This window comes from Monopterus albus, unplaced genomic scaffold, assembly GCF_001952655.1.
Source record: "Monopterus albus unplaced genomic scaffold, M_albus_1.0 scaffold108.1, whole genome shotgun sequence".
Lineage (NCBI taxonomy): Eukaryota > Metazoa > Chordata > Actinopteri > Synbranchiformes > Synbranchidae > Monopterus > Monopterus albus.
In genome coordinates, this window is record NW_018127988.1 from 457,135 (window position 1) to 474,072 (window position 16,938).

A 16,938-nucleotide genomic window follows, 5' to 3' on the forward strand; every position below is an offset into this window, starting at 1 on the left:
TCCTGCTGTAAACAGAAGTATGAAATTATTATAAATATAATATGTTTCAGACGTGGATGATGAGCCTCTGGCGCCACCCGGTGGTTACTGTGAGGCCTGTGGAGATTGGAATGTCGGAGGCACTGGCATCCAGTCCATGAAGAAGCTGCTCCAGTTCTACATGAGAACAGCAGATGACTTACACGACTGTCTTGTGAATGGGTAGACGACTAGCTTGTTACAGTGCACAGCTTTTCATCTGGGTATTTCTGCTATTTTCCGAAGTTTTCTGTGTGATCTCACAGGCAGGGTCATCTAGAGAGAGAGGCTCTTGCTGCTGCGGTGCCATGTTTGCTGTACATGTGTCAAAATTACTTTAACCACGTGGAATCCACAGAAAGGGGCATGATGCCCCAAAACACTCCTCTGCCCTTTAACATCTCTACGAGGGTATGTGTCTTTTTTGGTTGGTTAACCTAGATTACTAAAAAGATATTTTTTTAATAGTGGTGTAATATCATGATGATTTGGTTTTGTTTGTATTTGGTCAGATTTTGTAACTGAAAAAATAGCGTCTATAAAATCTGTTCACTGTGAGATCTGGGGCTGATCCATAGTGGTGGGAGTACTGTTTTGGAAGGAGATAATGCTGCTGAACTCATGTAAATGTAAAGTTTCAAACAAACAAAATCTCACTGACCTCCATCACATTAGGGTGGTAACAAAGTCTGATATGTCAGAGCCTAAAAATGGCTTTGTTCTGGTACTGTATGTGACATAAAATCTAAGTAGAAGTTTTATAAGCCTTTTACATTTGAAGTTCACCCTAAACATGTTTGAACTCTTGTCTGAATATATGAGGTTGTCCTCATATATTTTACATATTCTTCTTTTATTGTGACAAATTGAACACAATGTTTTATTAGCCAGCAGATTTGGGTAGCAGAAACAATGTTCACATCTGAAAGATTGATAGATATCTGGATTTGAGTTTCTCAGTTTTAAGCTACATGTAATATTAGTTGTGTTATGTGGTTGTAGTCTTTTAGCTAACAGGATTGACATGTTCATACTGTATGTCTAAGTGATTTACAGCAGCAAGCTCACACCCTCTGTTTTGGTTTAACTGCTAAAGTTGACTCTAAACCTTTACAACATGTGTGTGCAGCTGCAGGACTTCTCTCAACAGCTGTGTGACAGGTTGGAGCAGCTGGTCTTAACCTACGCCAGCTATGGTCTCCTCAGTCTGGATGAGACTGACCCTAACAGGTACACACACACACACACACATACACACGCAGAGAAAGAGCACAAGTTTGTACTGACACATACAAAGCTGGCCCAAATTTTTATGGGGCCCTCCACCACATCTGTGCCACCAGTACTATTGACTGTTGCCAGTGCTTGATCATTTGCACACATACTGTGAATCTAACACATCCATTATCAGTTTTATTATCTGTAGCTGTTTGCGGCTGTGGCTCAGGAGGTAGAGCGAGTCATCTCCTGATTGGAAAATGAACAGTTCAATTCCCAGCTTGTCCGCTCCACATGTCAAAGTGTCCTTGAACAAGATACTGAGCCCCCAGTTGACACCGGTGTGTGAATGTGTTGGTGCTGGTGAATGTGAATGGCCAAATAGTGTGCTGCAATGCATAGAAAGAACTATTTACTGTACCTTGTCAGCCCAGCATGTTTTTTCCCCATGTACATTTTGTAATCTTAAAAGGTTGCACACTCACAATAGTTGTGTGCAACTAAATGGTGCTAAATGGTGGCATACTGAACATAGTGTACTGAAAACTAATCAAATAAACCAGCAGACAATTAGTAGTTAGTCACACTTCTCTTTCTGTGTAACCTAATGTTTGGTTCTGACAGACTGTGTTTGCATCAAAATGGATTTAACAGCTATAGTACACATGTGCATAAACGAGCACTCCAGGGGGCCCTAAGCAGACACTTAGTTCACTTATGCATCAGGCCAGCTCTGTCTTTACACATTTCTTTTTCTTATATATGTTTTTTTGTTTGCTTGTTTGGTTTTCAGATCTTGTTAGAGTAGCACAGAAACACAGCAAAGGTTACTATGGGGTAATTAGTGTATAGTTTCAGCTTGTTTACTTGTTAAATCATACAATCAATGTCAGATTATTTAACTCTTAATAGATATGTCAGTTTTTCCACCCTCTAAACTTCCTGATCAAACCAGTGCTCTTTACCAGGGATGGTCAACCTCCCACTAACTGTTACCTAGTGTTAATTATTTGCCAGGTATCCTTATATTATTCTTCATTCATTTGGCCAGTTGTTGTCTTTCAGTTCAAACTGATGTTCCAGAAACACCTTTAATTTATTGTGGTTGGCTGAAACCGTTGATCCTTGCAGCATGACTGCACTGCCTCTGTCCTGGACACCATGCTCATAGGTGAAACTGTGGTAACCTAACAATCCTCTAAAGGCTTTAATTCGCCAGTAGTTTGTGCTTGTGTGAAGCTAGCATTGCTTAAATTAGTTCATAATATAAATACAAATAAATTACCATACTCTTAGATTGCTTGATATTTTAGGCAGCGTAAATGTTAATTCTACCATTTTTACTGGTGTTTTGTTTGTTTTGATGCTTATATTGCATTTTCCTCTGTTCTGCCTTGCTCCTTATTCTACCAGCAGACTTCAATGACCATCGGCTGCGTTAACAGTCAAACCTCTCCACAGGGATCAGATCATTTTCATGTTTTCTTCCTGCCTGACTTGCTCCCCTTTCTTGTTTGCCTTCACAGCGCGTCACACTTCTGCATTGGTCAGTTTAAGCTTGGCCGACTGAGACTGACTGTGTTCCGCTACTGTAAGCCGACACCATACCTGGCCAGAGTCGACACCAGTTTGTACAAACGCATGCGTTGGAATGTGGACAGGCTGCGAGACGAGCAGCAGCAGACAGATGAAGAGCAGAGTGGAGAGAGTGAGAAGGCGGAGACCAAAACAGTTGGGGACACAGATTAGTGAGTCTGGGTGAAACATTCTCTAGTTCTTGCTCAGTCTAAGCTTGAAAAACTCTTCCACTAATATTACATCACTTTTTTGATCCAGTCTTCCTGCTGCATTTGTGTCTCTTTAAGTTACTTCCTGTGCTATGAGGATATTCCCAATGCACATGCAGAGAATGAGGGGGATGTGGTGAGGATGTGGACCATCGGTCGGTGGGTGCAGGTGAATCCTGATCCCGACTCAGAGGACATCTGTGACTGGTATACTGATTTACATGTCTTCATTCAGTTCTCTGTGGATGCTTTTAGTCAAATGTCAGGAAAACGTATACCAAGTTTGGGAACGAGCCATTCCTCACATGAAATACTAAATTCTTCAATGTGTGAAACAGTCCGTCATCTCACAGCTACATTCCTGAACATATCTCAGGAACGGCTCTCGTAGGTTGTTTGATTCGCACTCCTGTGTGTTTCAGGATCACGTGCGAGGTTTCTCAGGCCAACTATGATAGGTTATTGTTCCTGGGCAGCAACGAGCCGACGAGCCACAGCGCGACAGACCACCTGCAGCAGCTGCTGGCATCACAATACATAACAGACTGAGAGTGCACTAACACACACACACACACACACACATAGTGAGTCTCTGGGATACAACATTCTTAATGGGTCATAGGATGTACAGCTGGAGATCAATGCTCAGCCTTGCTATTTTGCAGACACGTGTCACTGAAGGCATTTGCTTTTATCTTCTGACCAGCAGTGGTTTCTTAAGTTTTATTCTCAGGTTCTGAAAATATTCATACTAAATATTGTGATGAGTCTTGGATGTTGGATGCACAATATTTTGTCACTTTTTTCTGTGTGTTAATGTATGTTTTACAAGATTTTAAGAGTTTGCAAATATTTTGCTAAGTTAAAAAACATTTTTATGACATTTGTAGGAGCATGTTACTGTGCTGAGAAGACATGTAGTAGCATTATTTAAAAAAACCCCAAAACTTTATTTACATTAAACATTGCATTGAAATAATTACACAGAATCACAATGTCTTTCTGAAAGCCAGAGACAAAAAAAAAAGAAAAAAAAAAAGAAGAAATCTTTACATTTAAAACAAGCTGCCATGATATTGGACCCACAAGTAGAATGCCCAATTGACTTCATTTCAGTAGGCTTATGTTTTATTTAAATCAGTACACATTAAGCTCAACTTCATTCTTAATAAATATCCAAAATGGGAGACTTAAAAACTTTGAGACCAGGTAACAAATCAACATTTTTTTCTATTTGAAGTTCATCCCACTGTGGTCAGTTTGACGTAACTCATCAGTTCTGTTGACTGGACATAGAGAAAGACATTTTACTTGAAACAAAAGAATAAAACTACCATTTACAACCAGTGTCGTTCATTTTCTAATAAAAATCTATATAAGACTCTTGAATGGCTACTATACTCCTACATTTCTGAATGTACAAAACTAAAGTGGAGTTTCCAATCTTTTTTTAAGTTATACACACAGGCTCCCAAAAACACTACACAGACATGTTTGAAAAAGCCAAGTCAAAAATACAGTGAGCATTATGTGTCCTTGCAGGTACAGGAACACAAACGTATATTAGGCATAAACACCTGCTGGCTTCTTAGCTGCTACACACACTTTGGTAATAGGGTCAACAAACTAGTGGGTGATAAGGGGAATTTTCTTTGCTGGATCCAGTAGTAGAAAAGGGCGTGAATCTGTCTTAAGTGTCAGTTAAGGTCAAAGTACAGGATGTCATATCTGCTCAGATTTCACTTAGCTTAGTGAGCAATCAAATCTTTATACCGTGTAACACCGCAGAACGCGGCAGAGAGCCGTGAACTGACAGCAGTCTCTTATAGTCACAGGATTTCTATGGCCTCCACTTAAGGAAAATAACAGAACTCTGATTTAAAGAACTCCCTCATCTTTAAACCTTTGGCATCATAGTGAAGCTTTAAACAACACTGACAAACACACAGTACTGAGACAATGGACTGACATCAACATACAGTGTAAAATGGTGTATTTACAACCAGTGACACACAGTATCATAGCTCATCACAGTTTCAACAATACAGATAATACCCAGTAGAACCTGATAACGTCAAGTTAAATATCAGTGATATATAACCTGAACCCTCCCAGCACTCACTTCATTTAATAATACTCCTCCTCATATCATGCAATAAAGTGACCTTTGACCTTCACAGCAGTATCGGTTAACACCCAGAGTTAGTTGTGGTCTTCTAATGTTAGTGTACTGGCCTTAAGCAGCGTAGATCGCCTGGTATAATAGCAGGCTATCATCTGTCTGTAGTGTGTGACTGAAGTTAAATCATCTACAATGTGCTGTTACAACACAGTGATGTTCACCTGAAGACGTCTTCACAAGAATTTAATGTAATCACCAAGAAACCTCATTAATCAACACCATCGTATGCACAACTAAAACCTTGTTAGACATGCCTCCAGCATTTCAAAAAGAAGTGGCTACTTATCGTGCTGACCTTTGGGAAGCACTGATGATGTCTTTGACCTCAGTTTGCAAATAAATTATACCAACATAAGCTGGAAATGAAGACAACAGAGATTGCAGTAAACCAGTCACAGTACATGTTTGACAACACCACTGATACAAACTGTGACCTTAGAAATCTGAGTATGTACACTCACAGAATCACTGGTCTTATCGCTGGTCAGTAGCAAGACTCGCTTCAGTTAGGTGAAAACAATATGCATCAACATGTACGAACAACTACAGCTTCAGTTACATGAGCTACAGATGAGGAACATATTAAAGTAAAAACTAATCCATCAGTCGGTGTAGTGACCATCAGGGTGTGCACTAAGACTTGGTACATTATATAGATGTGTCCAATTCCACCATGTTAGTCAGCAGCAGTGATGCATCATGGGGTTCTGTCGGTAATCACATAATTTCAGGTGCGTGGGTTCAAAAGAGTGAAATGTAATACTGTAGTTTGTTAAGTGTGTTTGCAATGAAGTAGGACATCAAGCATGAGGTAAGAAAAGTGCTGCCGTGTTGCGTTTGTCCTGAATTGTTGTGCAGCAGAGATGAGGTTCTTCGCTTGGGAAAACAAAAACATTCTTGACCTGACTAGAGATGCTCAGGCAGCTTTGTAGTTACCACTGAGGACAGTGAGATCATGTCTCTGGTACTTATGGTGCACCAGGAGGAGTTCAGATTCTGCTGTTAAAAACTATATATCTTACAATCCGAGTCCAGTACGTGCACACTTAATGCACCTTTGACTACTTCACAGCCAATAAGAATGAACGAGAAAAAACTAGGTCTGCATCTATGATACTGACACTGCCTCTATGATGATGTAATTTGGGAGATGTAAACCAGTTTTGAGCCTCTTTTTCCATTTACCAAAATATATTAAACTCATTGTCAAGTGCTAAATATTTAAAAACTGCATAGTCAAAAATGTGTCTTTTTAAAAATAAGGAAATGACTGCTTATAAAAATAAGTAAAGCCTAAAAATATGACCATACATTCAGTATAAGACACCTTGATATGTGATGGTGTGAAAACATTTGTCGGTTTATTAGTTTTGTTCTAGTGTAAAAAAGGTTTTAACAAAAGCATGGAGATGTTTGTGTGGGTTAATAAAATGTGCATTAACTAATAAATACAGTAATGAAAATTCTAATAACTGGGGAGGGGAAAAAAAAAACCCTCAGTGTTTCTAGGTAATGAGCCTTGAGGCAAGAACTGCCGAGTCTGAATTCAGGATAAGAAAGTCCCTCACCTTTTTGCATCAATAAACAGCATACAATCTTGGAAAAACAGTCAAAAGTTAAAATGCAGCACCACCATGCATTAGTGTTTTTATCTGTGCTTAATTTGACAGTAGTTAGAAATCCCCCCCCCTCTCAAGTGGATTTTTAGCAGAGGTTCCAAACCTTATTGCCTTGCAACCCCTCATCACAGGTTTTACCGGTCTACAGTCATCATCCCGTTCCTGCATCTGAATACTTTTTAGAGGCTTTAATAGGAGAACTTATTCAGTAGTTTAAGAGAATAAACTAAGAATAGTCAGGAAAAAAAAATTTAACATAAGATTGTGAAGCAGCAATCTGTTTTTCTGCTTTCCTCTCTTGTTAAATCATATTTAAAGCCCTTGTTTTTTTGGGAACTGCTGATTTACAGCAACAAAGTACATGTTTTTACTAGAAGGACTGGGCAGTAAATATATTTTTTTAAATTGTGAATTAGAATACATCATCTCGTTAAATACTACAAAGCAATTACAAGTTTCTCTCAGGTTATTTTTCAGAAATGCTTGCGAAGGAAGTTTAAAACAACCCTTTACCATGATGGACATCAGCTAATTGATCTTGTCTACCTTCCTAAATATGTTGTATTATTTCAATGCTGAAGAGTTTCATCAGAATTGTACTCCCCACCAACCCCCACAATGCCAAGCCCAAAAATCTACTTTGGCCTGTACAGCTGTTTTCCACCAGTAAATACTGATTTGCTTAATTACAAATAAAGCATTAGTACAATAAATGTGGGCTGGTGTGCATACAGATGTTACCCTGTTTGTGTCATCTTGTCTTGAATTCCTGTGTGTGTGTGTGTGTGTGTGCGCGCGCGCACCTGTGTTAACCACCTTGTATGAGTATTCATGTTTGACAGTACTGCAGGTGTATTTAAATTGTGTGAATCAAACCACATGCTCGGGTCCCTCAGTGATGCGTCTCCAGCTCCACCACCGTCCACTCCCCCTGAGGGGAGTTTCCATTGGCCTCTGGGGAGAAACTACTAACTGAGGTGATGGTGGCAGAGGGAGGGGTGAGCGGAGGCAGCAGGGTGGGCCACAGGCTGCTCTCAAGGGGGCTCAAGGTACCTCCTGCAGCTCCTGGCAGCAGCAGCAGTGGGGAGCAGCTGTCTCCATTCAGCAGCAAGGTCTGGTTGATCAACTGCTGGACTATGTCCACCTTCTTATCCCAATCCAGGTCCAGGGGTGGAGGTCGCTCTGGAGACTTGGGAGGGCAAGGGGAGGGACCGTCTTCATCCTGGGAGAAGTTACTGGGTGTTTGAGAAGATTCTGTGGGAAGAGGGGAATTTTCAGTGGATGGTGAGTTTTGCCGTCTGCTGTCATCTGAGGTCACCTTTTCACTCTCGACATCTCTCTCTTGGTTCAACGCCTCTCGCTTGGATTCTTTCATGGAGTTCAGCTTGTTTTCTCCCTTGCTGTCAACTCCAGCCTCCTCTTCATCACTGTTCTCCAGGGCTTCATAAATGGTGCAGAGGCCAGTGGAAGGAGACAGCAACACCGTCTGACCTTTATTAGACTGTTGCAGCTCTTGTTGCCACTGCATGATTTGCTGTCGTTGCTTCAGCTCCTGTTGTTGCTGCTGTAGCTGTAGTTCAAGGTCTTTTCTCTTCTTCAGCTCCTCCTCCTCCTTCTCCTTCTTAGCCATCTCTGCCTGCTCTCTCATCTTTCTCTCCTCCTCTTTATTCCTCTTGATTTCTTCTTCAGCTTCCTCCTCCTTCCTCTTCCTCTCCAGCTCCACCTCCTCCACCGGTCTGCTTTGTTGCTCCCTGCGATGCTGCAGCTCCAACAGCTGTCTCTGGTGTTGCTCCAGCCTGCGGAGCTGCGGACTCAGGACCTGCTGCCCAGGGCTCCTGGGTGGGAGGTCGGCACAGGTCAGCTTTGGTAGAGTGACCGAGGCACTGAGAGGTTTGACGATGTCGCAGTAGGTTCTGGGGTATGCTGCGTGATCGCGACGGTGAGGGTGGGGTAGTGCAGTGAAGCCTGTGTGTGAGAGGAAGTGGGAAGGAAGATCACAGTAGCAAGATGTTATAAAACAGAAGTCACAAGCAGCAGGACAGTGACAGCAGCGCAGAGCGAGTACAAGCAGAAGGCTGTAGGGAAGGCTAATAGGCTGAAGGAACAGTGAAAGCATTATGAAGCCAAGCCCAAGGGTCTGCCAGTAACTTAAAACACCAAACCGACTGACAGTTATTTGGAGTTTGAACAAGTGATAGCGGGAAGTGAAATATTCAGAGGGGTGAAGCCATAGTATTACTGTGTAAAAACCAGTGAACACAGAAAATTGTGACCCAAAGTGAGGTGACTGGGGGTGGTGAATGGGGCAAGGGTAGGGAAATTTGGGCAGAGAGCAACCGTGTACACTTAATGATTTTTTTTTAAGCTTTTTTTTTTAAATCTTTTATAAAAGAACACCCAGAAAAGAAAAGGTTTTCTGTGCAAAAAAGCAGCCAACTTCCTGTATATGCAATCACTGACATCCATGGTGAAACAACCACAGAAAAGCTTATCACAAGCTTAAACAGTCATCACCCGTGAATGGAGTTTATAGTTAGTCAACCAGTGATACATGCAAAAGCTTTCCATGCATTTATAGACATTCAACATCACAATAAAACTAAAACAACAGCTTGGCTTTAGAAGGAATCAAGGCTAGACATTCTAACCCAAGTACAGTCCTAGAGCCAAGCTATTTGGCTGACCCTGAACAAACCAAGTAATGAGATGAAAAGTCAAGTCATTGTGCAATAGTAACATGCATGAGCTCTGTTAACATTAATACAGTAGAACTGTGCAGAAAACATTAGAAGAGAGCTTAAAACAGCAACACACCCACAGAAGATTGGCGGGAAAATAAAGTAGCAGCAAAGTGATCAGCCGGGTCCTTCTCGAGGCCGAGCAATAAGACGTCAAACTTCTTATCTGCTTGAGATGCTGAGGTTTGATCCATAGATGACAAGTTCTGACAACATGGATGATGATTTCATATAAATTCTTTGCAGTTACGCAGTTTTCAGGCCAGTGAGGTCTTTGAGGCCGGGCATGAGATCCTATGTTTGTGTCCAGTTTTCAAAGGCAAGGCCACAACTTGTATATGTGTGCATGACTGCCTGTATGAGTAAAGCTTTAATAGGCTGGAGGCTACATGGTTGGCTGAGTGGTTGAGAAGTCTGAAGCCACAGGTTAAAAATTAATAATAATAAAAAACCCTTGAAAATTAAATAGCACTGGCAATAGATCTGCCTTATGCTCCACTCCCAAGTGCCCATTTCAATAAAACTGTATAGTGAGAGAGTTCATCATGGTAAAAATCTAATCTTTATTTTTAAGTTTTAAGGCTCATTACTCCAAAAGATGTATAACAGAGTAAAAAGCTCAGGTACAATTTAAAGTGCAAGAAAAGATTAAGAGTGATTGGGAACAAGGAAGATCATCTTCATTGTAAGGTAAAGGAACAAAATCCAACATGAATATACAGTCAAAGGCTTTTCAATTATCAGCTTTGTTCAGTTAAAGGTATTAAGATAAATACACAAAAACATATTAAACATTTCATACCACATTTCTTTGTTATTTTCATTTTATTTATTTTCCATCTTTAAATGTCATAAACAGACAAGTTAAATCAACGCCAGTTCAGGGCAACCACATAATTCTTTAACAGAAACAAAAACACACACACGCACACACCCACACACAGTAACTAATGGTAGCTATTGCACATACAGGAAATTTAAGCCATATACTTATAATGGAAATGTTATATCAGAGGGAAGCGCCACTGCTGTCCTCTTTGTATTTCTTCACTTATGTGCTCTCTTTTTTTTTTTTTTAAACTTTGATGACATCCACCCCCAGATATTTCAGGACAAACATTGTCAAGCACTACAACAGTGAGATACTGTTTTGGAGAGGCTGGAGCAGGGCCACAAGGAGTTAAGGGAGATTATTTGGGCTGTTAGGAAGATGAACTATACATTACCTGCAAAAGAGTTCTCAGTCTTTTCACAGATAGCTGAAAAGTAGGGAGGCTGGAGGTCATCTGGGCTTTCCTTTGGCTGCTGCATAGTGCTCAGAGCTGATGAAGAACCCAGGGTGTCCTCTGACCCCGGCACTTCGTCTCTGACATGCTCAGCTGACTCCGCTTCCTGCTTCCCACATTTGATGTACTGCTGTTCTGCAAGGCATAGCTGGGTGTGAGACTGCATAATGACAGAGGGCTCTTTGGCTTCCTCAGGTAGCTCCTCCAAGGAGGAGATGCCAGGGCTCTTAATGCAGCTCTCCCCTGTGGACTGGGCATTGGAGCTTGAAGCTGTGGTCGTAGCGTCAAAGCCGTACGATGCTAATGAAGTGGCTGAAGGTGGGGTGGTGTCCTCACCTGCACCGCCCTCCACATCCATCTCAGCCTCCTCTCCCTCTTCCACCGTGGACAGGCAGCGCTGGGCTGCAGGCTGGCTGTCAAAGGTGACATGAGTAACCGTGTGACTCTCCAAGGAAACATCCAGCTGAGCTTCCCCCTCTGTGTCGCTGGCCTCATCTTCTGTGACTGAGGTTGACGAGGGGTTGGAAATGGGGGCAGTTGCAGGGCCTTCCAGGACTTCATCGGCAGGTAACGTTTCTGCCTCCTCCTCTCCCTCCTTGTCAGGCTCGGGAGAAAGCACCAGGACTTGTGCATCTTCAGGGTGGAGCTTCCTGTCTCGAGTATTGTCACCAAGTTCCTCAGGCGTGCTGGTCTCATTGCTCAGGGTGTTTGAAAGAGACATTTCTGGGACAGAGAGAGCAACCGCAGCCAGGGTGTGTACCAGGGCTGAAGTGGATTGATCCACATTTGTTTGGATTTCAAAATGTTGTGGCTCATCTTTGACAGAGGAATAAAGGGGAACTTGTTCTTGGTTTTCAGTAACAAAAGGATCAGAGCCTAGTTCTAGCCAGACATGGGCTGGAGTCTCAGTTGGGGTCTCACAATCAGCTTGCCAAGGGTCTGTCAAAGGACTTGATGTAGCTGCTCCTGCAACCTGTACAGGCTGAGAAACATGCTCACCAACCTGTTGTGGCTCAAGAGGTTCCGCCCAGGGATCAGCAAAAGGGTTTGGTTGGTCCCACTGAGCAGCTGGGGCAGAGGGCAGCAGAGGGGGAGGCGGCGGCGGCGGCGCCTTTCGTCTTCAGCAAAGTCATCCTCATCTGCATTTCCATAGCTTTCCAGCCCACTCTCTGTCACGCCCTCACTAGCCATCTCCACATCTTCATCCTCCTCATCATCCACATCATTGTCATGACGGAGTCTCTGCGGTTCATCCGTCTGCTCTGAGCCCACATCCATGTCACACACCCGATCATCATCATCATCATCGTCATCTTCATCAAAGTCATTAACTGGTATGTCAGGCACCTTCTCAAAGTCAGGCGAACCTGCTGAGGCTCCTTCCATATCTATGGCTCCTTTGAGACTGCATTCTCCCAGATCATCCATGCTCTCAGTGCCCTCCAGGACACCGGGGGCACTCAATTCAGATGCACCCTGCTGGCTGCCACTTACATCCTCAGAGTCCAGCTCAGACAGCAAGGCACCACCAGCTCGCCAAGGAGACCCCCCTGCTAGTCCAGCTGACCCAGGACGAGACTCTTCTGTCGGCTGTGTGGTTCCACTCATTTCAGACACAGAAACCAGCTGGCTTCCCTCCCTTTCATCTTCATCCTCCTCCTCATTTAGGTTGATGGGAGGAACTACCTGAGAGATGGCATTTGCTGCTGTGGAGAGTGCTTTGGATGTGGAGGGGGTCTGTTCTGTTGACAAGTAAACAGGCTCCTTGGATGGGTTTAAAAGAGAGGCCACAGGTGGTAACGTAGGCTCAGATTGGGCATGGATCTGCTCCTGCACTGTAAATAAGGAAGTGCTGCTTTCTAGCTTCTCCTGGGGTGGACATGTCTGTGGTAAAGCTGTCCTGACAGGACTTCGTGGAGGAGAGGAAGCAGCTGCATGGCTCTGCACAGTCTCCTGAAGTACCACCGCTGGTGGGGAATCCTGGGCCAACACTGTGGGAGGGACCTCTTCTGCAGAGGCAGCAGGGCATGATCCTTGCGGTAAGGCCACTGTAGCCTCTGCTTGTGCTTCTGGTAGCTCAGATGCTGCTGTGACAGCTGCTGCCAATGCACCAGTAGCACTCTGTTCTTCTACAGCAGGTGTAGTAGTATTTGAAACCCCTGTCTTCTTGATGGCACTGAATGGTGCGACAGCCTGAGTGGGACGTTTTGCTTGAGAGGTGCTGCCGTTTGCAGATTTGTTGGCTGGAGAAGGAGGTGGAGTTCGGCCAAGGGGCGGTTTCTTAAGGGCAGGGAACCGAACAGCAGCTGCAGGTTTCTTTGTGGGAGGTTTCACAGAGGGCAGAGTTTTGGACAGTAACGGCTTAGGGTCTGCTGCCTTCATAGTTGCAGACAGTTTGGAAGTCGAGTTGAACTTCATGGATGTCAGGGGATTAGAGGGTTCAGATTTTTTGGTAGCAGCTGATGCTGTAGCTGTTGCTGGCTTCTTAGCCACTGCAGCAGGTGGTGGCTGACTGACATCTGGTGTAAAAGGAAATTAAAAATTAAAAATACAATGTGACTTGACAGTTTAATTTTTGTGAATCACTACATTTTAGCTGAGCATCTTTGTGCTATTTTTCTTCAGACAGTTATAAATACTTGTATCACAGTCACACTAACAATGTTCATTTGTGTTTCCTGTCCATAGATTAATCAGGTACCTAACAGGGATTAATGGTTCATAATCAAAGTCTTGAGCTTGAGTCTTATTTAATATGGCTGGACTCAAGTTAACCCCTTCATGCTATGTTAATACAGACATTTTAAGCCATTAAATGTTTATACAATCCAACCCTCTGAAGGGAAAAAGCCTGAATCTTGTCATTTGCTACTATGTGACATTAGTTCACCGTTTGTGTAACGGCCATAACCTCTAACCTTTCTTTGCTGCAGTAGGTTTTGGAGACTGTGCTGCTGTGGTCCTGCCAGTAGAGACTGCTGTGGTCACTCTAAAAGCAGTAGTTTTAACAGTTGCAGAGGTGGAGGGCTTGGTTGTGGTTTTAGTGGGCCTGGATGTGGTGGATGCAGGTCGAGATGTTGAGGGACCTGTAGCAGGCCTGAAGCAGAGAAAGACATGCATGTTAAGGAGACAGAGAGAAAATTAAACCGTAAAAAGACTGCTTCATTTGCTCCAGTCACTTTCTTTACAAAAGGTCCAAACCTGAAATGTGATGCTCCAACTCCAAATGAATTAACAACAATGAATAAATGACCTGTCATGATGTAAACCTAAACCGCAGTTTCAACAGCAGGAAGCCATTAACACAGCACAATACTAATGTCTCCTTCATTTTTTATGTCACTACCAAAAGGGGGCAGGGTGTAATGAGATGAGGATGACAGGAAATGCAAGGGAAAGTGAAATAACAGGTAACGCAGATGTAGAAGAGTTGAAAACTGAGGCCACAGACAGTGACAGGCGCAGAAAGGGAGAGAGAGTTGTGAGGGATGAGGGTAAGGATTGAAAACAAAAGAATGCTGAGCAGAAAAACAGATCAGAGAACAATAAGAAAGAAAGGAGGGAGGAGAATGAGGAATATGGACAGATGGGAAAAAACAAATAAATAAATTGAGAATGGTGAATGAATGCAGTTAGAAAGGGAAAGGGAGATGATAGCCAAGAACAGAGACAGCAGGTGGGAAGGAAGAAAATATTCAATCACTCCCAGCTGCAGCTGTGTTTATTAAATGATGAAAACAAGTCAAACTAAATGAAAACGTAACCTTTGAAAAAGAACCACAATAAAGCTTGTTACATTTTTTGCCAACAGTGAAAGACTGACAAAAAGACATGAGGTAACTGTCTCAGTGTATAAAGTCTTATTCAATGACCTGTATGCCTATGCGGAAACTAAAATGTAGCTCCTGATAAGTATAATAAAATCCTCTGTTGTCCCAAAGGTCTGTTCAAAAGTTGATTTAGCTGCTTGACCTATAGCAAACGTCATAAAAAGCATCTTACATTCAGTAACATTGTTTGTCATCTGACGTAAGTGCTTCTTGGAAGAAACAGGTTTATGCACTAAATTCATCTATAACATTTATGAAAGGTAAAATAATTTTACACGAAGTGCTGTGGATGTAACATTAATACCACTTGTCAGTTTTTGTGCTGCTATCAAAAAGAGGTCAACATGTATTTAGTCATTGCTGCTTAAAGCAAAAAAACACTAAACAAAAAGAACCCCTACAATTTGACTATAAGTGATATCCATTTTCAACAAAAGACAAACTTAGCCAAACTTGTGCACCAAAATGAACCTCGTAATGGAGGTCACAAACATTTTCAACTAATAAGTTATGTCTTTGGAGTATTAGGTATAGTATGTAGCATCTACATAAGATAAGATGAACCTTATTGCCATTTGCCCTGAGACAAGGTACCTTTGCACTGGAAAGCTTGAGCAGCCTCTTTCAGTCAACCATAACAAAAAACAAAAGAAAAATAGTAACATTCACCAATACCAGACAAACAGGTCGATAACAGCACCAGATATCCAATTAGCAGCCAATAACTTGCATAAAAAGTAATACTAAATATAAAATCTGTATTATACCACAAAGCTATTGCGTATGAAAGGCAACCAGTCTGATTGTCGTTGGATAGAAGGCGTTTGTGAATCTGGTCCTGTGTGTTCATACTCTCTGATCTGTGGCATCTCAGGGTGTATTCTGTGCCTCCACCTGAACAAAGAGCGACTGGGACGATGGTCTCCGAGGATGTGGTTAGAGTATGGTGATTCAGTGGAGCCAAGAGAGTAACCAGTGATGCATCTGCAGTCTTCACCACCCACTGAAGAGCCTTCCTTTCCCTTTGTGTGGCAATGGAAGGCTACATTCTATAATGTAGTTGTAGAGCTCTTATGTTGGAGGCAAAATTAATTTGTGAAATTATTCAATTGTGCATTTTAAGGGACCAACAGTCCTGCTCTGAGCAGGTTAACTGAAAGAAGAAATTAAAAATACTAAACCCCAGCTCTGTAAATAAATTTATATCTTTTTCAAACAAAACCATCTACTTTGACATAGCTGAATGTAGCTGCGCTAAGGAACTGTGTGACTCCTGCAGCAATTACAATCGTTCCATCTTCTTTTGGACTTTGTCTGTTAACATATACAGTAGATGATGTAGACATGAACTGACAAAGATGCACTGACTTTGATGGCTTTCAGTAAAGTAGCATGCCAGCACACAGATGCCACTCCCACATGACATTACAATGACCATTTGTTTCCCAAAGATAAGGCAACCACTCCACAGACATGGACTATAACTAGCTGCCACAGACAGAAGATATGCAGTCAAAACAATGGAAGCGTGTCAGACAGATATAAAATCTACCCTGAGTAAGTTGGGTAATGAACAGAATTAAAATAAACAAGGAGATATTCTACACAGGAGAAGGAAAAAAAAAGCATGAACTTCTGATCAGACAAACAGTAACAGAATGGGGGACGTTTGGAAAAGGTGTCATAATTGAAGCTTTTTTTTTTCTCCATATAACGTGAATTTTGCTGCATGTAAACAAAATTTGACTTGGCATGACCACCCAAAGTAGGACTCAAGTCAAACAAAATTGACTGAATGATTTTTGCTAAGAGGAGACAGACACAATAACCCCAAATAATCCCTGCCTCTTCTTTTTTGTTTTACAAAGTCACAACTCAAAGGCTTGATCCAGAGTTACGGCACAGAGATAAAGACACACCCACCTTATTGGTGCATTAGTATGAATTATCTTTCCTGCCAACAGAGCGTTAAAATCAATACAAATCACAGCCCAATTGGAGGCACTACACAGCCATCTACAGGACTTTAATGACCAACAGGAGGCCTTTCTTAGGGCAAAGGTCACCACACTGATATACATTATCATCAGTCTTTTCTTTGCGGTCAATATTCACAACAGATGCAAAACAACATGTCCAGGTAATTTACATATTGAGTAGCTATGACATCTGTTTGGCCAAAAATAAAAGTCTAAACATGAGCCAGGAGAGCTTTGTTGAAGTCAGCCCCCAGCCCCCCCCCCCCCCCCGCTCCTCTTTT

General features: G+C 42.3%; 2 protein-coding genes across 6 annotated transcripts in view; one reads left to right on the top strand and one right to left on the bottom strand.

Annotated features, from left to right (window-relative positions):
* Positions 1 to 4,366, top strand: part of cunh19orf67 (chromosome unknown C19orf67 homolog) — a 5,106-nt gene extending 740 nt beyond the window's left edge. For all 5 annotated transcript variants that reach the window (XM_020611016.1, XM_020611017.1, XM_020611014.1 and 2 more), the window contains exons 3-8: positions 51 to 201; positions 285 to 429; positions 1,148 to 1,248; positions 2,763 to 2,984; positions 3,102 to 3,230; positions 3,446 to 4,366. In XM_020611016.1, the coding sequence (XP_020466672.1) occupies positions 51 to 201; positions 285 to 429; positions 1,148 to 1,248; positions 2,763 to 2,984; positions 3,102 to 3,230; positions 3,446 to 3,572 (875 nt within the window). In that variant the 3' untranslated portion in view covers positions 3,573 to 4,366. The remainder of the gene's footprint in view (positions 1 to 50; positions 202 to 284; positions 430 to 1,147; positions 1,249 to 2,762; positions 2,985 to 3,101; positions 3,231 to 3,445) is intronic.
* A 7,424-nt stretch (positions 4,367 to 11,790) lies between these two features.
* The window catches only part of prr36a (proline rich 36a), a 21,939-nt gene continuing 16,791 nt past the window's right edge, over positions 11,791 to 16,938 (bottom strand). Inside the window, exons 4-5 of the mRNA XM_020611006.1 lie at positions 13,767 to 13,945; positions 11,791 to 13,367 (exon numbers count right to left, since the gene is read on the bottom strand). Of these exons, the coding sequence (XP_020466662.1) occupies positions 11,791 to 13,367; positions 13,767 to 13,945 (1,756 nt within the window). The remainder of the gene's footprint in view (positions 13,368 to 13,766; positions 13,946 to 16,938) is intronic.